The 24,772-nt window shown below is 34.5% G+C and overlaps 2 protein-coding genes across 3 annotated transcripts in view; both read right to left on the reverse strand.

Annotated features, from left to right (window-relative positions):
* LOC128990836 (synaptotagmin-5) overlaps positions 1-24,772 on the reverse strand; it is a 233,353-nt gene that overhangs the window by 5,743 nt on the left and 202,838 nt on the right. For both annotated transcript variants that reach the window (XM_054413449.1, XM_054413450.1), the window contains 5 exons: positions 9,820-10,035; positions 7,451-7,910; positions 6,380-6,570; positions 5,801-5,920; positions 2,569-2,689 (listed from right to left, as the gene is read on the reverse strand). In XM_054413449.1, coding sequence (XP_054269424.1) covers positions 2,569-2,689; positions 5,801-5,920; positions 6,380-6,570; positions 7,451-7,910; positions 9,820-10,035 — 1,108 coding nt within the window. The remainder of the gene's footprint in view (positions 1-2,568; positions 2,690-5,800; positions 5,921-6,379; positions 6,571-7,450; positions 7,911-9,819; positions 10,036-24,772) is intronic.
* LOC128990838 (CUGBP Elav-like family member 1) lies at positions 20,224-22,052 on the reverse strand. Its single transcript, XM_054413451.1, has one exon. It carries the CDS (start codon positions 21,767-21,769, stop codon positions 20,297-20,299), a length of 1,473 nt encoding a protein of 490 aa, XP_054269426.1. The 5' UTR covers positions 21,770-22,052; the 3' UTR covers positions 20,224-20,296.

The raw sequence follows: 24,772 nt of genomic DNA on the forward strand, positions 1-24,772 counted from the left end.
ATAACAGTTTAATTTTAAAAATTAAAAATTTATTTTATAACTTTAAAACAATATTTTATAATTAAAAAGTTAATTTTATAACAAAAAATAAAAAATTAAAAATTAATTTAAATTTTTTTCAACTTAGCAGTCCTAGCGGCGAACGCTGACACTACAAGATATGTTAGCCTTAGTCCCTCCCGTGTGCCCCACCGGTGGAGATTAGTCTCAGTGCCTTAGAATGTTGTTCATCCAAACTCGAGATTGCAAAATGTCTGGAAACTAAGATGGGATAAGTAAACTATCAACCCAAGCTTTGTCATGTTTATTGCTGAGTTTGTGTATTGATGAGGTTATTTTCTTGTTGATGATTTGTATCTGAACAATTAGTCAATATCATTCAAATTAGTCAAAATACCTCCCAGAAAAAATTGTATTTTTATTTTATGTATTTTTGACATTATTCACTGTACCACCAATGTAAATGAGTTACGATGAATAACAATGTTTAAATATGAATACATCAATAATGGTTTTACTGTATTTAGGTAATTTAATTGGTAGGTTTCTGAGGCAAAAAATATATTTCAATCTGAACTGCCTTAAAAAAAAATAAAAAATAAACTAGTTGTTACCCACGCAGGCTTCTCCCGTTTGACTTCATAAGTATTAATAAAACTATTGATTGGTTAAGTTAAGCTGAAATAAACAAAAGAGAATACAGTAATACAAACAAATAATCACACCTGATTTTAATAAGGTAATAAATAAAAGAATAACAAACAAATAAGTACAGCTGAGGTACACGTGTATTTGAAAACTGCATAGCTATTAATTTATATTTTTTAAAGTTGTTAAGTTATTTATTACAAATATTTTTGACTTGATACCTCAAGTGTCTCAGATGAAGTGATTTTTGTACACAAAGTAGCTCAGTGATGGATGAAACAGTGTGTCAGTTTTCATGAATACATTTTCCGTAAGTTATAATGAAGTGTTCCAAAAGTCTAATCTTGCCAGTCAATTCTTAGGTGTAGGTGGCAACGGAAAAATTACTGTTGTAAGCATTGATATATTCATAAAACCTTTAATTGCTGTGAAGTGTTACTATGAGCTTGTGGCTGAAATAAATAATGTACCTTACATCTTCTTTTATTTGAAGTTTTTCTTTGTATGTTTAATTTTACTTTGGCCCTGATGGAGAAAATTTATTAATGGAAGGTAGGTACCAAGAATCCACACTAATTTAGAAGAAAGAAGCGTGTGTATGACAACTTTGACCACAGAAAACATACTACTATAACCCAGAATGCCAACCACATGGTAAAAAGCATTAAGTGTTTTGAGAGAGCTTTGCCTGTCAATCGTAGGCAGCGCCACCAGCGTTGCCATGCACTCAGCATAGCAATGCTGGTGGCGCTGCCTACGATTGACAGGCAAAGCTCTCTCAAAACACTTAATGCTTTTTACCATGTGGTTGGCATTCTGGGTTATAGTGTAATATGTTTTCTGTGCTTTGACATGCTTCAGCCAATGCTATTCAAGTAAAAAAGCTGTATACAGTAATCAGTTCCTAAAAAATAAGAACATACTGGTAAAAAGTACTTTCTCCAGATTTCTGAGCATTGAATATTGGAATTTGCTATAAAAAAATATAGTTATAAGGATATTTAACGATTGCCTAACTTGAGTGCAAGTTTCAAATTTCCCAACAACCTCCTCTTGTAGTGTCATTTACATTGGATGTACATTTACGTAAACTCTGCCACAGACTCATAAACTCTCTTTGATAGATGAAACATGAGAAGGACCAACACAAGACAGTTTTCTTAATTTACAGACTGACCGCCGCCGGATATAGAGGCAAACATTTTCATAGACAAGGGAATTTACTTTCCCATCTATAGGAATCTATTGTAGAATTGTGCTGGGCTGATGGCAATATCTCATTTTAAAACAACTAACTGTGAAAATTATCCTTGGCACATGTTCCTCAAATTGTGCTCAAAACTGTTTAAATAGAAATGACAGTGGCAACCATGGAGGAGGATGGGGGGATAAAACCCCTTCCTCGACAGAACACAACAATTTATGTATACTAGTGGTCATCCAGTGGTCGAAAACTCGACCAAAAATATGTAAGGTACAGACTTAAGTATTTTCACCCCATGATGTAAATAAAACATGTGATTGTTATTTCTTCCATTTGTTGTTTTGATTTCTGTTTATATTTTGTTGTTATTTCGTCAACAGCATGGCAACACATAAGGCCCATAATTTAAAATATTTTAATTAATTTGTTGTGCTTATTTTTGAGCCTCTATTAATTTATAAAGAGATTCTGCACATCTACAGGAAAATATCTTTATAACAGTATGCGTAGATTTCCCTGCGATGTACACAAGCTGAGAAAAAAAGTTTTAAGGAAACATGCTTTCCTATTATAATATAGATTCCTTTTATTTTATTATTTTATTTGATGTTTGACAAAAAGTAGCATAAAGTTGAGTTTAGCAGATTAAACTTTTTCTTAGTCAAAGTGTATAGAAAATGGCGACTTTACAAGTAGTAAATAGCTGTACACTGTACCTATAGTATCTTTGTTCTGTGGGCGGAATAAGTTTCGAGCCTTGAGTAGAACCACAGTAAGTCTCTCAGCTGACGGAAGGTAACTCAGAGACAATAACACTTCTTGTAGCTCTTCTGGCGGCTGAAACACAACATTTGCTAAGGTTGTGATCACGTAGTTTACAGTAGTTGAGAATGAGTATGTTTCATAAAAGATTTAGACCAGTTGTGATTATGAGTTTATATTAGCGAATTTCCCTATAGGGAAGTAGCTATTACCGTAGGTCTCATGGTAAGACTTAGGCCCGGGACCGATTTACTTTTTCATTTTGATGTCCCCAGAGGCCAAAAACGTTCAAATTTTTATATATGTATATATATATATATAGATTTATATATATATAATGTATGTGTCCGTGAACACGATAACTTGAGTAATTTTTATCCGATTTTGATGAAATTTGGTTTGAAGGTGTAAGGCAGGATAAACATGAATGAGTTTGTGATCCAGCATGATCGGACCATGGGAACAGGGTTTTATGGGGTAAAAATTGGTTTTGCTCATTTTTGACCCTCAAAATATAAAATTTCCCAATTTTTCTCTACACCCTTAAAGAGCTTAAAAATACAAACAATTCAGTATACCAAAGTGTTTTCATACGGTTATTAGTCACGGAGAAAACTAAAAAACATTGTAAATTTAAAATTCCCATATTATTCTTATGGAGAATATTGTAAAAGTTGTAGTTTGCGTGTTTATGGATATATTTTGATCAAACTTGGCAAATCAATTGTATATTGATTTGTACTAAGCTATAATTATTTTACATAAAAACACACTTCCTTGTAGCAGCAAACCTATGTACTCGTTATACCTAATGTTATTTAAATAGATGAATTGAAAATCAATTCAGCCAAATGGAAATTCGCTTAGACGGCAGGTTTGGTGCGGCGGGGGTATTTTTGATTTACACTGGATCTTTAATGTTATTTTGCAAGTTTTTGTAAAGTTGATTAGAAGGACTATAATCAAAACTACTTTTAGCAGGCACATTGACAGTGTGGAAGCTCTAGGGATCATATTGACCTAGCAGCATCCAGAGACATTCGTCTGCACAGGTTCACAATAAAAATAGCTTTTTCTTTTTCAACAACTTTTTATTCGAGCAAACATTTCTGATAATATTTTGACTAAAAGTAAAATATTAGTGGAATTGTAGTTAACTCATCACATACCACCTTCAATGTCCAGCCTATGGTCTGTTGCTTTACCATTACCGGTATAAAAGTATATAGAATTATGAAATCTGATGAATTTTACTCAAAAATGAGTTGACCCAGGGACTATAACATGAATAAAATGTCGATAGAGTTTATCAAAAGGAGAGGCACAGTTTCCCTGCAATCAATGCTGGATAAGCTTATAAGTTAATTAAACAACACATTCAGAGGTGTAACTACGGGGGGGGGGGGGGGGGTGAGGGGGATAAAGTCCCCCCCAAAGGAAAAAAAAAACAAAAAAAAACTCCTTTAGTTAGGCTGAATAACCTCCTCCATGGCGTCACGTAGTGAGCAGTGATAACAAACAATAACATTCTTCCTTGCTTCCGTTGTGATGACGCGCGGTGTAGGGGCGGGTGGGGGAGGGGTTCTGGTACCTGAGGAGGGTCACTCTTTTCACCGCGATAATTTTACCTACAGTCAGGGGCGTCACACGAAAAAAAATATTGGGGAAGAGACACTTTGAATTTCTTAACTATTTTACGCGGATTTCCCAATTATATTACACGGATTTCTCAACTGTATTAATATCAAGTTTTAACATTAGTCTAAGGATATTTTACCTTTAAATCCTCTTTACAGCTGACATACACAAATAACAAGAAATTAAGGGATTTTCTCACATTATTGGTTTTGACTGTCAATCTTCATTGTTGATTGTGTCTTAAGTGCCTCAACAAATGTCTACACTGTAGGTCTACTGATCAATAATACATTAAGTTTTCAGCCTTTAAAATAAATTTATAATAAAAACTCAGTACATACAATTCTTTACGCGCAGCTCAGAAGGCTACATTACAACAAGCACTTAATGATAATTTGTTCGTTTATTGTGTTGTGATTATGATTTAGTTACTTGCTATTTCCTGGTACCCCCCAGGCACCCCGATGTTGGGGCTCCTCCATCCCCCCCCAAAGCCATGTTCTACAGCAACTGTTAAAAGTAGTAATTTATGTTCAGTACCACTGTTTTATAGTCATTAATAATGGTCCACAACAATGCTATACAGGGTGAATAAAAAGTCAAGACCCCCCCCCCTCTAATATTTTTCCAAGTAAATATACAGAGATATCCTTTTGGTGGTCGAGCAATCTTAGCGGGAAGTTTCATTTTATCATTTTGAAATTTTTGAGTGTCCCCCCAAAAGGGGGGATTTGGGGGCAACTCAAATTTTTTAAATGTAAACCCCCTTCAAGTGACACCTCATTTTGAAGTGTTTACAAAAACTTAAAGAATGGTGAAAACTAGAGGTCGCTATCTCTTCTCTATCCAAAATGGTAGCCCGTCAAATGTTGTGGAAAATCAATGGTAAAATTGTTAATATTGGCTGCCATTTTGGATAGAGAAGAGATAGCGAGCTCTGGTTTTCACCATTCTTTAAGTTTTTGTAAACACTTCAAAATGAGGTGTCACTTGATAGGGGTTTCTATTGAAACATTTTTAGTTGTCCCCCGAATCCCCCCTTTTGGGGGACACTCAAACATTTTAAATGTAAACCCCCTTCAAGTGACGCTTCATTTTGAAGTGTTTACTAAAACGTAAAGAATGGTGAAAACCAGAGCTCGCTATCTCTTCTCTATCCAAAATGGCAGCCAATATTAACAATTTAACCATTGATTTTCCACAAAATTTGACGGGCTACCATTTTAGATAGAGAAGAGATAGCGACCTCTAGTTTTCACCATTCTTTAATTTTTTGTAAACACTTCAAAATGAGGTGTCACTTGAAGGGGGTTTACATTTAAAAAATTTGAGTTGCCCCCCAAATCCCCCCTTTTGGGGGGACAATCAAAAATTTCAAAATGATAAAATGAAACTTCCTGCTAAGATTGCTCGACCACCAAAAGGATATCTCTGTATATTTACTTGGAAAAATATTAGAGGGGGGGGTCTTGACTTTTTATTCACCCTGTATAGATAACGTCTGTGGTTAGTGTAATAGGGTTGGCGGAAAAGTGTAACTCAGGTTACCTTCTTGTGCTTGGTGATATCTCCCCAGACTTCCACACTGGAGGTCACATCAAGGTCAAGCATATTCACCCTCACCTCTCCAACCACATCATTCCTTGAGAACCGGTCGTAGTCAAAAACCTGTGAAAACATGGGATCAATGCTCATACTTAACGACACTAATCTTGTGATGCCTTTTCTAGAAAATATAACATGAAAGTGGTCCAATACAAGTCGCAACGGCTGTTTATAATTTCAGTTAAAGATTTGAAACGGAAATTCACTTAGTCTGCAGGTTTTCTGCGGCGGGGGTACTTTGTTTTTGAACCAGTCAACACAAACACTTATCTAGGCAAGCGTTATATTGATATTGGGGAGGATGTCATATAGGCTAAACTCTATGTATTTACGATTATTTTTAAACAAGAGGTTAAAACTGGCAGCTAACTATTGACTGAGTTTGCAGGGTAAAACAAAGCTGTTATCAATTGAATGGGTAAAGACAAGAAGCAACCAACATAAACAGAATTTGATGGTTTGAGTTTTGCTTTAATCAAACTTTAACCTATTACTACAAAACCTAATTTCCCTGTTATTTACCTGAAGGATCAACGTTTTGTCTTTGAGGTCCTCGTGGGACACAGGGAACTTGAAGTGTTGGTCGAAGAAGGGGTTTGGATCGTTTCGGTGAATGACAGTTTGACGTTTACGAGAATCAACTTCAGGAGACATGGTGAGCTTTACATAAGGATCATTGAAACCTCCCTGACCACTTCCAGCAAGATCGTGAGCTGTAGAAAATAAATTCATCGTTATTTTTACATGGTTTTGAATTAATATGGTGGAGTAGGGGTAGACTTTTATTTTGCATGGCAATAATAGAGTAAAATCTTGCACGATGTAAGTTGACACTATTTTTTGCTATAATTTATGAAGAGGATTTTAAGATTTTAGAGAGATTGGTGGCTTTGTTTGATTTTTTATTTGTCCATCCAAAAAAGGCTTCAGGATTCTGTGTCAAAAGTATTAATTTAAATCTCATACTTCTCTCTTCCTTATGGCCACCTTTCTCTTTTGGAGTAAGTTTAATAATGTTTATGTTTGAAATGAATTCAACAATTTGCAAATATAAGACTTTGAACAGTTTTGCAGTACTTATTCAGTTCATTAAAAAAATGGATATTAAAGAATGTTTTTACTGATAGCACCCATTTGATAACATGCATACAATTTAAAACCGAAAAATATGAAAACTACTCTATTATAATTTTAACACATAAATGACAATGGTGAAAGAATCTTAAAAAAATACTTAAAAGGATGCAAAATAAATGGTTTCACTATTCTACTTTTACATTGTGAAACACAAGTAAAGTTAACCCTAACCATAGATAAAACATACTCCCTTAGGTTAGTCTATGCCCTAACCTAAGTTAACCAGCATTGATAACTGAGATGACTCAAAAGGAATATTAGAATAGTAAAAAGACAGAGTGATGAAATAAAAGTAAACTGTGTTATAATAATTCACAACAAAGAGTAAACATGCCATTGACAATATACATAACAGGTTGCTATGGTGATAATAACTTCATATGGTCAAAAAATTAACCTTTTTTTTTAATTTAGTACGAGTACACCTAGAGATTCCTAAGTGAAGTGAACACACACCCTCTATCAAATGCACGTGGAGATCAGACCGGTCAAAGTCATACTTGAGTCGTAGATGAAGTCGGCCAAGAGACGGACTTCCTCTCTGACCTTGGAGGAACAGAGGACCTTCTCGCTTCTGGTAAAGGTCCGGTTGGAGGGTGCCGAGTGGCGAGGCGGGTGGTTGTTGCTGCTCTTGCGATTGGTTCCTTGGGGGAAGTAGCAGGGGAGAGAGACATCGAGCCCTGGGGGACTGGGGAACTGGGGAAGAGCAGACAGATACCAGGGAAGACTGAGAGGGAGACGGTGTCCGGATATCCCCTGCAGGAGAGGGGGGAGCTCTAGAGTCGAAGGAGGGGGAGCGGTGAGGTGAAGGGGAGCGAGGAGGAGGTTCTCGCTCTGTAGTGGTGGCAACCCTGGAAAGCACTCCTCGTCCATCCGGAGCAAATGTCCTGATCTGCGGAGATGACCCTCGATGACTCTGTAAATATAAAAGGTGGTTGTAGGAGTTATATGTAATCTTTGACTATGCCTTCTTCATCTAGATAGTTTAAGTTAAGTAGTCTAGTCTGTTCCCAAGTCAAATTATGTATCCATGTAAAATAATAATGAACAGGGTTCAAATTAGTTACCCACAGAAAGCGCTGATGAAAATTACAGATTTCTATTAAATAACACAAACTTTTTTACCAAGGCAAACTGAAAGGACAATTCACTGTAAATTATATGATATGTTATGTCACATCTTCGACTATTGATAGAACTAGAATTTCTATCCCCATGTTAACACATTAAAGCCTATGGGCGCTAACAGGACTTATATGCAAATATACTGGGCACTTTCGTATTAGCCTGATTCAAAAAAATATTTCCTTTTTAGTTTTAGTGAAAACACCACAAACCATACATCATTTTAAAGAGAAAATCAAGAGCTTTAAGAAAATATAATACGTTGTAGGGTAGTAAAACATTTTTTTTTATATATATAAAAAAAGAAATAATGATGCCCGATCTACACTTGGGCTTCGTTCACAACGGCATTGGCGGCACCCCGACCTATACTAGGGCATAGGGTTCAATGTGTTCAAGTTGTCCCCAGTTTTTAAATCAAAATGGACGTACCGTAGTCAAAGTGAGCCATCACAGATTGCGCTGATGTATATCCACAAAATATATGGGTTTAGAGCAATTCCCCAAAAAGTGTTTATGTACTCTCTACAACATGTCTTCAATAAAATGCCATCAATGTAGACATCGACAAGAAAAAGACAGCAGTGCAGGCTTCTATACCACCTCCTATCAAAATTACAAATAACTAGTCGCTATACTTGTGCTTTAATGAATAGGAGGAAGAAGGTATAGGCAGTATTTAAGTAAGAACTTCTTGCTATTGTGCCAATTATACAGGGTGAATAAAAAGTCAAGACCACCCCTCTATTATTTTTCCAAGTAAATATACAGAGATATCCTTTTGGTGGTTGAGCAATCTTAGCAGAAAGTTTCATTTGATCATTTTTAAATTTTTGAGTGTCCCCCCAAAAGGGGGGATTTGGGGGGCAACTCAAATATTTTAAATGTAAACCCCCTTCAAGTGACACCTCATTTTGAAGTGTTTACAAAAACTTAAAGAATGGTGAAAACTAGAGGTCGCTATCTCTTCTCTATCCAAAATGGTAGCCCGTCAAATGTTGTGGAAAATCAACGGTAAAATTGTTAATTTTGGCTGCCATTTTGGATAGAGAAGAGATAGCGACCTCTAGTTTTCACCATTCTTTAAGTTTTTGTAAACACTTCAAAATGATGTGTCACTTGAAGGGGGTTTACATTTAAAATTTTTGAGTGTCCCCCAAAATGAGGGATTCGGGGGACAACTAAAAATGTTTCAATAGAAACCCCTATCAAGTGACACCTCATTTTGAAGTGTTTAAAAAAACTTAAAGAATGGTGAAAACCAGAGCTCGCTATCTCTTCTCTATCCAAAATGGCAGCAAATATTAACAATTTTACCATTTCACAACATTTTCCACAACATTTGACGGGCTACCATTTTGGATAGAGAAGGGATAGTGACCTCTAGTTTTCACCATTCTTTAAGTTTTTGTAAACACTTCAAAATTAGGTGTCACTTGAAGGGGGTTTACATTTAAAATATTTGAGTTGCCCCCCAAATCCCCCCTTTTGGGGGGACACTCAAAAATTTCAAAATGATAAAATGAAATTTCCTGCTAAGATTGCTCGACCACCAAAAGCATATCTCTGTGTATTTACTTGGAAAAATATTAGAGGGGGGGGGGTCTTGACTTTTTATTCACCCTGTATCTAAAGCCGGTTAAAATCAAAAGTACTCCATATATTAATGACTTGAACCATTATGTATTTTTGCTATTCACCTGCTTGGATATGCTGCTGTCCAGGCTACTCTGGGAAGAAACAGAGGGAGTTCGGGATAGATGTCCCTGGACCCCAGGATAAGACCGGGACTGGTGGGTCAGCACTGCTCCGGGAGACACTTCCAGAGGAGAGTGGAGTAGTTCTGTATTGACAGCATGCGCTGCTACTGTTGCCACAGGTTGTACTACATGCTGCTCCTTGGCCACATTGAAAACCTGCAAAATGATTGGTGTTTCATCAAGTGAACATTTAATGACTAATATGGTTGAGTTTGTTGGAAACTTCTAAAAGTTGGAAACAGTATTTAGCTGACCAAATGAGTGAAGGCTGATGATCGAGTGGATGAGGGCGATAGCTGAAGTGTCTAAGATTAGCTGCTTATTTTTTGCTAGGACTGTTTATTAAAAGTCAAATAGCATTGAGCTAGACATTTCTCAGGATTATTATAGGGACTATAATAGTGATTAATATTTTTGAGCAACACTGTAATCACTCAGCTATAGGCCTACACGGATAGGGCACACTTCATACAATATCTTGTGCTAGTAGCTTCAGAGACAGTGAGGAAATAACTCCTGCTTAGCTGTGATTAAAATCTCGTAAATGAGATGTCGGTTATTGTAGAAATTCTCCTATATGGTGTTGTTGAATTAATCTCCATATTATTGTTTCATAGAGAAGTTGGTTTAAAAACCTTCTAGACGAATGTCTATACAAAACAATGTGCATTCTGAATATTGTGAATTTATGTGGGCATTTAACTCATATTTATGTTCATTATTTCATAATTTTAACGGTTGTTGAGTTTATTTTGCATTCATAAACTATGCACTCTATATTTTGTATGGACAGATGAACTACAGGAATCACTAAAGTATACACTTCATTTATAAATTAACAGACTTCTAGTTTACAGGGATTACAACTGGTTCACGGATTAAAACTTTTTTTTTCTCATAGTAATCTGAGGTTGCCTCTTCAGAGTAAAGGAAAAATATTTGGTAGCAATCTATAATATTAAAACGAAACTGGGTTTTTTTATTTCACGATTCTGAATCAACCACTTGACGGATTTTCATGATTTTTGTATTGGAGTGAAAATTTAAAAACGTACGTTTTCATGTCCCTGGCCTTTTACTTTGTAGATACTGGATTTATAGTTTATTATTATGTGTTTTAATATTTTTTGGGACGGGGGCAACATGTTACACACATTTATTTGGTTTTAAATAGGTTCTAGGTATTTTTTTCGTATTTTTAAAGTCTCGAAATTCACGACCATGACGTGTCCCTAGGGTACATTTTCCAACTTTCACGCTGTTTTTAGACTAATTATTCATGCCAAAATATATAAAGCCATATTTTTATGTCATCAATGGTTATTAAACTTACAAAAAAGGAGCATATTATAATTTTATTGTCATTGCAGACTGACTACCATGACAAAATAAGTCTGTCCCTCGATTTGGCGTCACGACCATTTGGGAAAAATTTTCAACTTTGGAGCACGACAGTGGCAAGCCTGGCGTCGATGGAGTCAGTTGGTTTTAGAGACTAGTTCGGGGTGTACGTCAGGATTGTAGTGCCGGTCGTTTTGAGTTGAAAGGAGGAATTACAAGATTAATAAAGGAAATATTGTGTTTTTTGTAATTTTGGTGTGTCCATGACCGTACGTAGTCATTCGATGAAGTAGACATGGTGTTAATTTTTGTTTATAAGACATTTCAATTGCTAGATTAACCTAGAAGTCCACTTTGTATCCTCGAACATGAGGTACAGGGCTACCGCCAGAATAGAGCCAAATAACACGTAATTTCACGACCAAAGTTTCACGACCATCGCGGTTTTTTTCACGACCAATCCAGCCTTATGGATTATAGTGTGTTTGGTCGTGACAATAACTTTAATATAATTGTAAATTGAACAGTTTAGTTCAATTGAAACACATAGTTTTATTATAACTAACAGTCTAATTGAAGGATTGTTTAGAAAGATTTTGATTATTCCAGAGAATTCACGACCGTACCGCTTGTCCCTGACCATCACGTTTATGATTTCTATCATAAAAATTTCAAAAATTAAAATATCGTCATATTTCAATGTTTTATTCACAAAAGAAGCACACCTCTATACAAACATAACGATTTTTCGGGTCTCAGGTAAGTTTTTTCGGAATTATACAAACTTAAAAAGATTTTATTGGCTTTTTTCTATTTTTTGAGTTTTTTATATTTTTTTCTAGACAGACCAAATATACCAAAAGCTCAGTGACCTTTTTATTGTATAATGGTCATAAAAGTAAATTAGTTTATAGCAAAACATAGTTATAAAAATAATATTAACTATTTTTAATATTCATTTATGGTCGTGACAGGATTTTATGTTTTTCTATGAAAGATGCTCTTTAAAAAGAAAACTACCAAAGATATTGCGTTACCATGGACATTTTATGAAACTTCAAATGTTAATGAAATAAAAAAAATAATAAAAGTTTTGAAAAAAGGGGAAAAAAATTTGCAAAGTGCTTTTCCTGAAAACGTACGTTTTTAAATTTTCACTCATTGAAAGAAAGATAATTTTGAGAACTAGGGAATGTCGAAGTCATAATTTTAGTTTTGGGTCCCAGTTTTTTAGAAATTAAGTTTTAATTTTTAAAAAGTCTAGCAGCCGACGCTAAGATTCTAAACTAGCTTTCGGCATAAAATAATTTGCTTAACATAACAGCTGTAAACATTCAGCTTTTGTGTCACAAATTCAGCATTTGGATAAAAATGTAAAGACATACTTAGCGTTGACTTATTTATACTATGTGTAATGCTAATCATTGATACGATCAATTCTTCTGTAAGAGGATGACAGATTAATTAAATATACATAGTAAAATACTAGGATGTTCAAAATATGTTTTAAAGCAATCTTTGTAATCTTCGATTTGTTTTAGAGCCATATAATTTGTTTTAACTAACAGCTGGTTAAATATAAACTATGGAACTATGAGGTTATTTTATTTACTTTATTTTGTCATTGATTATAGGAAATAAGTCAGATTAGTAGAGATAATTATACCACAGTTTAAAATAGTTTGGACCAAAATTAATTAAACCACAGTACAAATCGAGGCTCTGTACACGAGTCTTAATAAAAAAGGATAAATGCAAATTATTTTACTGCTCCACTTTTCAAGGAAAGAATAGAAAAATAACAATGTTTACATGTTTTATGAAATCGTGTTCAGTTGTGGTTACGTTTGGGGGTGCCTATATCAGCGCCCCCAAACGTGAAAATATCACTTTTATTTAAACTATGAATATATTGTAGTTTAAATTAACTAATATGGGACATTACCATGGTGGAAGGAAAAAACATAGGTGTGCTATTCCCACATATTCTGACGTCACTCGGATTGCAAACAAAAGATCAACTGATTGTAACTGTTAAAATAAGTATGTATTTGTTTTGATTAGATTGTTATTGTTTTTATAAAAATAAAAACAATAACAACCAAATCAAAACAAATATATATACTAATTTGACAGTTACAATCAGGTGATCTTTTGTTTGCAATCCGAGTGACGTCAGAATATGTGGGAATAGCACACCTATGTTTTTTCCTTCCACCATGGGACATTACGATGTACATTTATTCAATGAGGGTGGGTAATTATCAAGGATAGAACTGATAACGGTATGGATGATAAACATTGACAATTACGTCATTAGCTTTACTAGCGTGTTTACTTTTTATATTCCTGCTACATGTGACCAGTTCTTTTTTTTTCAAATGAATGTTATATGAACCAAACAGCTGTTTCAAAACAAATTGTTATTGTTTTTACTTTTCTTTGTTTAGACTTATTTATTTAGTAATTAATACAGTGAAATTGATATAAAGGATAGGTGTGACGATTCGTTTTGATGTTAGGACACCAAAATTAAATTATGTGCACTGTGAATTTTATTGGATATTATCGTTTTATTTTAGGTCGTTTCTATTCAGACCTACTGGAAATTGTGTATAGTAAGTTAGTTGTATTGTGGTGATAATAATTATGGAAGAGGCAGGTATGCTATGGAAGGTAGTATCGTTTACTAGGTCTATACACTTCTCAATTGACTATTACCTTTGACTATTGGATACAGAAGTTGTATAAGATAAAGAAGTGTTGTATTAATAGTCAAAGCTATATTACTCTCTCTACTGTATGCTACTTATAATCAGTGTGCGTCTGTGCGAATCGGCTGCAAATCTCACTTCAACGCTTTTCACATCGTAACAATTGCAGAATTGCTGTTTTATTGTAAAATTATCGGATTTAAAATGCATAAAAACATATTTGGTTGCACAACATTTGTTTAAAGATGATTTTTCACATTAAAACTGCAAGAAACTTTGTCTTTTTTAAACTAGCTGATCTGAATTGTACACGGTTTTAACTGACTACTGAATTCCCGTACGTAGGACGGGCTAACACCTCGTTTACAATTGAAGATGCAATCGACTTGATGACAACTAACCATCCATGGATTCCACTTGACATCAGCTGTGCAAGCTTTCTATGAAGATTCCTTCTTTGTGTTGTGTTTTTGTTCAGTAGTGTGAGTAATCTATTTTCAGTCGGAAATTGAAATTTAAGTTAATATTTACTATCGAAAGAAAATTGTCTTTGAATGCAATTAATTAAGCAAACAATCTGTATAGGGTCAACCGGGGCTAATATGAACAAAAAAAGTAAACTTTTGACATTAACTCAAAAATGGTAAATGACAGAAGAAAAGAAAAAATAGTAGTGTATACAGCTCTTTTAGCTGAATCTATTTATTTACTAACAAAAACCATAAATGTAACCATTATTAAAAAAAAAATTAAAAACCACTGTTCACATTAGCCCCGCTAAAAGGGGCTAATGTGAACAGCCCATGGGGCTAATGTGAACACTCTTAATAACTCTGTTATTTACAACACTAGGCATATGTGGGGGCTGTTGTGAACAAGCCTAGGGTCTAGTCTACCAGTTGCAATAAGTCTCAATATTTTATCTTAAATAGTTTTTGAGATATGAAGGTATCTTTGGAGAGCCGCGGGTCGCCCTACGGTAACCCTTTTTTTTTAAACCATTTATAAATATTATACAGGGCTAATAATAAGATATAAACAAGAAAAAAATTATCTGTCAACATACCTGAGTATTTATTAAAAATTTCTTCCACATACAAATTGTTTAAAGCATTTAAAAAAACAATAGCCTAATTTAAGACAATGCAAATTGTTCGTTTAGGCAAATGACAGTTTATTGCACTTTTAGGCCTATTAGGTAAATATAAAAATGTGGGCTAGGCCTATTCAACACCTTAACTGTTGTCTTTGTAAAATTAAAACTGTTTTATCACTGAAAGGCCTTCAAAGAAGTTTATTGAGGAACTTACGCCTCAAAAACTTCGACAATTTTGTCGAAGACATACTTATGTCTATCACTGGTTCCACATACATTAGGGGCTGGAAGTTTCCCCAAAATGTCAGTGGTAGAAACAATAAATATATCATCTTCTTTTTTCAGGAATGATTTTTTTTCCTCATCACAGGATTTAAATCCCATCACTTCGATCTCCCCGTCAGCCAGTGTTTTTAACACTGTAGCGACATAGCGGAAGGTGGTACTGTTCACAATAGCCCCCATTCACTGTTCACATTAGCCCCCCAACTTTGAAAGCTTATAACTTTGGCTGTTATTAATATATTTTAACTTTGGGAAAAGAAAAATAATCCCCAATTCTTATTTAACAAAATTCAGGCTTAAGATCATTCCTACAACCAATGTAAAAATTGTTATAACAAAAGTTTTCACTTTGCGCGGAAAAGTTTTTTGGGCGGAAAAAAAGTGTTTTAACAAAGTATTTTTTTAAAGTACCTAAAAGTCAAATTTGAAGTTTTCTCATTATGGACACAAAAAATACAATAAATTTCCTTTCTAATTATATTTTTTTCATGATTAAAAATCCCAGATAAATGACTTTTTAAGTCATTGTTCATATTAGCCCCAATATTTTGGTGTGTTCATATTAGCCCCGGTTGACCCTATAGTGAAACTTTCCTCAAAGTCAGTGGTGTTAGGTTGTCTGTCACCGCAACAACAATCCACAGTCCGGGGGATTAACAAGTTTAGTGGTTAATCAAGCAGCCCTGGGATTGGCTGAGCACTGATCACTGTGACAGAGACATTCGTGTATGTGACGTCACAGGACAATCAGTACACAGCCCCCCCCTTCTCCACCCCCTCAGTGAGCTAACAATGCTGACATTTTGTCCTCTTGTAAACACTACCACATCACACCAGAATGTGTGGCTAAGCTAATTGGTTTGAAGTGAATACATCAGAAATTGTAGAATTAGTTGACTTATTACATTGTAGGAAATAGTTGGCCGCTAAGTTGAAAAGATAGATGAATGGGTGTTAGCGTCAAGAATGATACTTAAAATTCGGTAAATAAAATCACCATCGTTATTAGAAGTTTTTCAATTTGTAAATATGTAAATTTAGATAACCATTGTTTTATATTGTGTTTCGTTGTTGATTTTGAAAATTCTTTCTTTTTTTGCCTCATTGGAAGATCAAAATTGTATTAATTGATGGGATATTTTTTGTTGTTTTAAGTTGTTTGGAATATTAATGTTTAAATTGTCTCTAATGTAACCTTTTTCATTGTTATTAACAAAGGGAAAACTAAGAATTAATTTCAGTTTGCATGCAATCGCACCAGAGAGATGAAACTAGGGATGTTACTGCACATTAAAAATAGTTACTGCTGGTTAAAAGTATTATGTTTGGTGATGCTCTTTATAGCTCTCGAATCTTTTAAATAATTTGAATATTTATCAAGACTAAATGCATTAAAAAATATATAGGCATATCTCTCTTTTGATAGCATGATAGGTGGTTCTTTAACTTGTCTACTGCTCATAAAAATTACAGAATTAATACTTGTATGATTAAAAGTGTTACATTAATTCAAAAAGCAGAAAATCATTAAAAAAATAGTCTTTGCATTTAATATATTTCAAGATGAAATTTTGTGGATTTTTGTTTCAAAACAAGAATGAAATTATTCAAATCTTTCCCTACACAACACAGACTTGTGACTGTGGCGCTGTGAAATACAAATTAACAAAATGGTAAAACAAACAGGGAAACTGCACACCAAAAGTAGGAATCACTGTTAACACAGATGATAATTCCAACAATGATATCAGTCCCTGGCACAGTGCTGATGTGTGAGGGAGCTTGCCAACATTGCATAGACAAGTGACCTCCCTTTGAATTGCACATAAAATCAAATATGACTGGGTTTTGAATTGAGTAATCAATGATAGTTTTTTCAATCCATGTATGCTAAGTTAATGATTTTTCATCCACTTATTTACGTTATTTTGATATATTTTTAAAATTTAATCTAACAAATAAGTAGAAAAAAACCAATTGTGTAAGAGCAAGGTAAAACTAAATTTACCTTCTAGCAGTGCAAATTATCTCAATACCTACCAATTTATTGTATACCTGTAGTTGTATACCCAAAACGATTATACTATGGTACGTTATTATGTCAAACAAAAATAGCTGTTGTAATATCAATTGACCTACTGCAATTTGCAAACAAGAAATGAGGGATCAGGAGGATAGATTAAATTGAATGGTCTAAATTACATAAATTAAATAAAACATGCTGCACAACACACCCTTTCAAAAGTTAATACTCTCTAAGAACTAACATTTAACATTAAACTTCAAGATGAAGATTTTGTTATTCCGCTGAGTTGCGTCATGGTTTTTATAACCACCCTGAGTCGTACTCTTACACTTTAGTACTATTATGATGATCATCATATAGATTTATGTTGTAGGTAAATTTCAAACATGGTTGGACAATGTCAGTCTCGCTTGAGCCACCTCCTTTATTCAAATTGTTTTTTTGTCACTTGTTCTTACTTGTGTACAATAGATAGATTTGATTTAATGTGCAATTTTCAAATAAATAATGTAATTTATTAGTAAGCTTAAGTTTTAAAGTGCCGGTAGCTAATGAAATTCAGTATCTGGGAGCAGAGTTCCCATCAAGCCATAAAATAAGTTAAAATTTACTGCAATTATGAGTGTGCTTCTAAGGGTGTTCATTTGAAAACTTTCCATATCTGTTGTGTGCAAAGGTAAGGCTTTTAACACTTGTTTGTTATATTTTCCCCCTAATTTGGACGTGCCAAATCCAATAAAATTATTTTCAATTTTGAAAAATGCCCCAAAAGGGCCCAATTAGGGGGGTAGGGGTGCTTTTTGAGAAATTTTCAAATGTAAACATGGGTTGTGTGATACATCAATTTAAAGGTCTAATCATCCCGATCATTTTGGTGCAAAAAAAGTTTAATTATCTTTAACCGTATTTACAGGGTGGGTCAAAACGTTTTAAAAAAGGACTTTGAAGTTAAGTACCGTATTACCCTAACTACTGAACGGAACAGCGCCAAATTTCTTTCCAAGCTTATTCTTGAGCTATTCTTTAAGATAACTTGTAGTAAGGGCATTTACCAAGTTATTTTCTAATTTTTAAAAAATCTCAAATTTTAAGAATAAAAGAAAGCTGAAAACTCAAAATTCTTAAATAGCAAGGTATAACAAATTTCATACCACGTGAAAGGTCCTTTTTTAACAAACATTTTACGTATTTAAGTTTTCTTTCTATCTCTTACCGTTTAAAAATTGCAGTAGAAAAACCTAATTTTCTATGGAAAAATTGTAACTAGTTTTCTAATAAAACAGCCAAAATTCGTCTCTAGACACATTAAATAATGCAATAACTGAAGGAAACAATTCATAATTATTTTTAGGCAGATAGGCAAACAAGTCATTACGTTTTACTTTGTGAAAAACAAGTTTTATAGCTGATGAGCCCAAGCGTGGGCCGCTTTCTGTAGTACCATTGACTATACTAATTTCAAAAGTACCATTTCCTGTAGTACCTAATCAAATATGGTGTAAACTTAAGAAAATAGACTTTATTTTACTTATTGGTCATAACAAAAGTGTTCCAGGATAACTGCAAAGTGTTTAACAATAGATATCCAGGTATAACCTTGAGTCATATGGCTGTAAATGATTTAGTTAGGAAGTTTTCTGAAACTGGCTCAGTTACCAATGAGAAAAGAACAGGATGATGGGTCCCTGATGAGTTCTGACACACGTAAAAGTAGTCGATCAATTTGTTATGAATCCTACTACATCGTTGAACAAAGTGCAATGTGTTTTATTAGAAAACTAGTTATAATTTTACCATGGAAAATTATGTTTTTCCACTGCAATTTTTAAACGGTAAGAGATAGAAAGAAAACTTAAATACGTAAAATGTTTGTTAAAAAAGGACCTTTCACGAGGTATGAAATTTGTTATACCTTGCTATTTAAGAATTTTGAGTTTTCAGCTTTCTTTTATTCTTAAAATTTGAGATTTTTTAAAAATTAGAAAATAACTTGGAAAATGCCCTTACTACAAGTTATCTTAAAGAATAGCTCAAGAATAAGCTTGGAAAGAAATTTGGCGCTGTTCCGTTCAGTAGTTAGGGTAATACGGTACTTAACTTCAAAGTCCTTTTTTAAAACGTTTTGACCCACCCTGTAAATACGGTTAAAGATAATTAAACTTTTTTTGCACCAAAATGATCGGGATGATTAGACCTTTAAATTGATGTATCACACAACCCATGTTTATATTTGAAAATTTCTCAAAAAGCACCCCTACCCCCCTAATTGGGCCCTTTTGGGGCATTTTTCAAAATTAAAAATAATATTATTGGATTTGGCACGTCCAAATTAGGGGGAAAATATAACAAACAAGTGTTAAAAGCCTTACCTTTGCACACAACAGATATGGAAAGTTTTCAAATGAACACCCTGTATACTAATGTAGGGGCTTAACAGTTGTTTGAAATCAGTGAAAAATTATCAGTGTTGAAATATTGTTGACGTGCAGGAACTCTAATTTTGATTGCATTAAACCATTAATCTGAAAATATGTTAAAGTTATAAAATAAATTACATTAAATTACAGTACTACTACATATTAATAGTGTGGCAACTAGAATGAGCATAATAAAGTGCATTTGTATCACCGATGCATATTTGATTGAATCAACTGATCTCGTTGGCATACAGGTAAAATTGATTAAAATAAACTTTGACCTTCTCATTTGCCCCTCCCAACCCCTACTCTTCTCTTTTACTCCAGCTGAATCCCAGTTAGTTGTTGAATCCTGTAACTAAATAGATATCTAAACAGTTTGATCACAGGACCTTTAAATCGAGTCAAAGTATACTTCAATCCTAATATTGGCTATATTCAAGCCAAAATCCATCAAAGGGAAAATACCAGTGTTAACAATTGTTTAATGATACAATAATGTGCTACTGTATTGATAACATAAACTATGTTTTATAAATCAATTATTGGATTTTCTCTTCTTTTTAACTTCCACTTTTAGTTTTTTTCCTAGGACTTGGTATCCGTTCATATGGTTAATTGCTGTTTTCGCACTTTGCACATTATCGTAGGACACAAAACCAAAACATTTGGATGTTTTAGTCACTTTGTCTACAAATACTTTAGCAGATATGACTGGACCGTATGGATAAAACAGTTCAACTAAGTTTTGGTCAGTAAATTCCGGAGGTAGATGGTAAATAAACAAGTTAGCCCCTTCAGGACCATCTATTTGCTTCTGATCTGCGGATAATCTTTGCAGACACCAGTTGTACATTTTATATTCTGTCGAAGAAGTTGTTAATGCCATATTTTCAGTATTAGACTGTGGTGGATGTTGAATATTACATGTATCACAGGAGTCAAGTGGTATTAACAAGTTGTTAGTATTGTCAGTTATGATCACAGGTGTGTCATTTGTATCATTTGCTGTCTGGTTAAGAAAACAGTGACCAAGCAAGGTCTGTAGATTTGTTGTATTAACAACTGCTGATCTCCAATGTGAAGGTGGTATATTTGACAAATCTTGGCAGTTCGACGTTGGAAATTGACAGTTAGCATTATTATACCACCTATTTTGAAATTTCTGCAGGAAACTCCAATTGTCGGAGCTTAACAATGAGTGTACACCATCACCACCAAGCTGCTGAAGGATAGCTGAAAGAGTGTTTTGAAAGGACAAATCATTTTGTAATATGCACATCCTTCTTTGCTCTTTGTCTTTCTGCGTATCTGCAAACTTGACCACTAAAGGAGACGAACAGCCTCTGAAGATGTGGCAGTGATGCATTGATTTGACAGCATTGTGTGCACTTCGCCGGGTTAGGTAAGTGACGAATGCACAACCTTTGCTCTTCCCAGCACTGTCTCGTAAGACAGTGCACTCCTCTATTGGTCCATATGGAGAGAACAAACTCCGCACATCACTTTCATCAAGCTCCTTTGATAACATTCCGATAAACAATTTTCTATCGTTACGGTTTTGGCTGTCAGCTGGTTTCATCTGTATCGGATGATGCATTCCAGGTAAAACCTGAATATTATGTAAGGCGTTTTGAGCCTCCAGTGCAGATCTTCTAGAGAAGAACGTCACAAAACAACATCCTTTACTTCTACCTGTGATCTTGTTCTTTAATATCCGAAGCTCGTATACTTTTCCAAACCTCGCAAACAGCTCAAGAAGATCGTTTTCTGTATAGTTCTGTGGAATTTGTCCTACAAACATTTTAATTGTATCTGGATCAGGTTCGGAATCGATTGGTGGAACTTCTTGTCCAACAATTGGACAAAAGATTTCATCCATTTTGGAAACCCCTGCTTCATAGTTGATGATTTTTTGTTCTTCGTCCAAACTTGTATCTGAAATTTCTGGGATCAAAGAGTAACTTGAACAGCTAAAAGTTAGTTCAGAGCTTTCGAGAAGATCATCCATTTTTATATGACAGTTAATACAGTATTTGATTGAATGAAAAACATACAAAATTGTTTTTGGAGTAGTTTATAAGGAGGTTTTCAAATTTAATTTTTGCTAGTATAGTGTTAAGATTTCTATAGGTGTGATAGAATGATTGGTGTCCAAATTAATTCTTGGAGTACAAATACAATGGCTAAGTGTTCAACGATGAAATTTTGAAGTGTGCTGTAAAAGTTAATGAATCTTGAGGGTTATGGACAAGACAAACACAAATATAAATAAAACAGTAAATTTACTCACATTTTGTATACATCAAAAAAGTAATCACCATATGACTTCTAAAACATTTTACAGTTGTTTTAAATTGTCATAATACATGATACCAGAAGTTATTTACCAATTTATAATATAGCAATAATTGAGTACAAGATTCTGTATAGGCTATACATATATATCATACTATATATGATTTGTTAATTTATTAAGTACACCATATATACACAGGGTGTTGAAAAAGTCTTAACACACCCAAAAATAAATTAAACAGTGTAAGATAAAATTTGGCAACTTCAACATATCAACATATATGACTTTTCTAGCTTTTTGCAAGAAATCAAAAGTTTGCCCCCTCCCCCTTTGGGTTCATAGGGGGTAACTAAAAGTTTTCAAGTATAAAGACCCATGTTGGCAAAGAGAATACCCTGGAAAAACTGTGACGTACAGGTCCAATTTTTCTTTGTCTCACATGATGTGACAACTCCAGGCAGGGTCTTTCCGAACATGGGCAGCAGAATAAAGTGATTTTTACATTATCGGGAAGTGCCTGGTCTTACCCAGGCTGAACAAGTATAACCGGAAATAGTTGTAGCATGACAGAATCTGGGTGAGGTCATAATCTACCTCTCTGTACCACCATTGACTATTTGGGTACTGAAGTTATTGAAGCTGTATAAATAAATAGTCTAATGTACCACCCATTTACTCAAAGTTGAACTTGATGAATTAGTTGCCTGGTCCAGCGTCCACGTGTCTCCTATTCTCAGATCTCCTGCCAGAGCCGGTTGATAACGGTGCACTACTATGTTTTTACCTGGTTTTCCCAACGTCGCTGATACTTAATACTTTAATGCTTTAATACTTTTCGATGAAATGGCGACCATACAAAGTAGGTATTTTAAGCCAAGTATGAATGGAGATGAGTGTAGGATGAGTGGCGCGATCTTCTTGTCAGTGACTAAGGCCGACATATTCCTTAGACACAGATAGATTGTCTTCCTCTCTACCTCCAAAAGTTTGACAGGGATGACTCCAGCGACCACCAGGATAGCAGAGTTTGGACACTGTTTGGCAGATGGATGCCACACTGAGTGCTGCACTCAGGTGTACCACATCCTGTATACCTCCTTATTGAGCGTGACTGCCCACACTTCTTGCAGGACATCAACATCCTTCTACTACTGGACCTCTGACATTGGCCTTTAACTGACTAAGGGAAAACAACCCTTAGTGTCCTTGTCCGGTGTATGCAAATTGATCCTGGAACCCTGGAAGCTGAGCTTACTGAGCTCAATCATGACCCCAAGGTACTTGGCATTATAAACGGTTCTGATTTTGACGTCCCACACCTGCATGGAACAATGGTGTCAATCTATTCTAGGTCAGAATCATGATCTCAGTTTTGCTCAGAGGAGGTGAGAGATTAATAACTTGGTTCAGTTCAGTTTCAGCTGGGCTGGGATTTCATTAGCATTACTCAAGGAAAACTTTTAATACTTTTTCTTTGAAATAATGACCATACAAAGGTAGTATTTTAAGCCAAGTATGAATGGAGATGAGTGTAGGATGAATGGCACAATCTTGTAGTCTTGTTAGTGACTAAGGCCGACATATTCCTTAGACAAAGCTGTTAACTAATAGCCCGTGCTAATGGATACTAAGGGACCTCCAGTTTATAGTGGAATCCGAACCACATTTTCGCCTTGATATTAACGAATTGGCCTAATTATCAAGATATAGCACTGCGCATAGTTGTAGTACTCACTAAGTGCGGATGTTAATCCACACCAGGGAGTATCGCATGCACAGTGCATTCCTAAAAATATCCACATGCCTATAAAAACAGTTGTTTCGGACATCCTAGACTTCAAGAGGCTGTCCTAGGCGACGATTCATAGTTCTGGACTGAGTATGGATCCTTGAGCATTTCCAGGGGTGACATTCATCATCTGCCGACCTTCCGCAGAGTCTTAAATGAGGAGGCGAAACCTGAGGTAATCTTCTATGATGCTCATGAGGTATACTGAAAGGTTGTAGGTGTTCTCCAGAGCATCCATACAATATCATACCACTCACAAAATTGATTGCCTCATAAAATTGAATATCATAGAACCAATTTGTGTAGTTAAAACAGCTGGCAAAATTTTTTAATTCATTTTAAATGTGACTACTGATAAGGTTAACACGGAAATCTCCAGAGCAACTGGGGCAAAGGATCTTTGAGATAAGAGTACGTCTATATGTTAATCGGGAACGTAAGCTATCATCATACAAAATTTTGGTTCAATCTGACAAGTAGTTAATGCGTGATAAAACTTCAAACAAACAAACATACAAACTTTCACATAAAGTAAAGTAAGATTTAAATATCATTAATTATAAACAGTACTTAGGTTTGCTGCTGCAGGGAAGAATAAGGTGTGTTTTTTATTGAAATATATTAAAAGCTTAAGTATGAAGTAAACAAAAATTCCAAATTTCATAAAAATATGTCCATAGACAAGCAAGCTATAACAGTTTATTTATTCTCCATAAGAATAATATGGTATTTTAAAATTTACACTTTTTTGGGATTTTCTCCGTTTATGGCATACAAAAACGCTTCAATGTACTAAAGTATTTGTTTTAATGAGCTCTACAAAATAATTTGGAAAGAAATAGAAATATTTTTATTTTTTATGGTGAAAAATGGGAAATCAGCATTTTTACCCCATAAGACCCCCATTCCCATAGTGCAATTCTGCT

The sequence above is a fragment of the Macrosteles quadrilineatus genome, unplaced genomic scaffold, assembly GCF_028750875.1.
Source record: "Macrosteles quadrilineatus isolate MER2022 unplaced genomic scaffold, UCM_ALF_1.0 Scaffold_3__2_contigs__length_128488019, whole genome shotgun sequence".
Lineage (NCBI taxonomy): Eukaryota > Metazoa > Arthropoda > Insecta > Hemiptera > Cicadellidae > Macrosteles > Macrosteles quadrilineatus.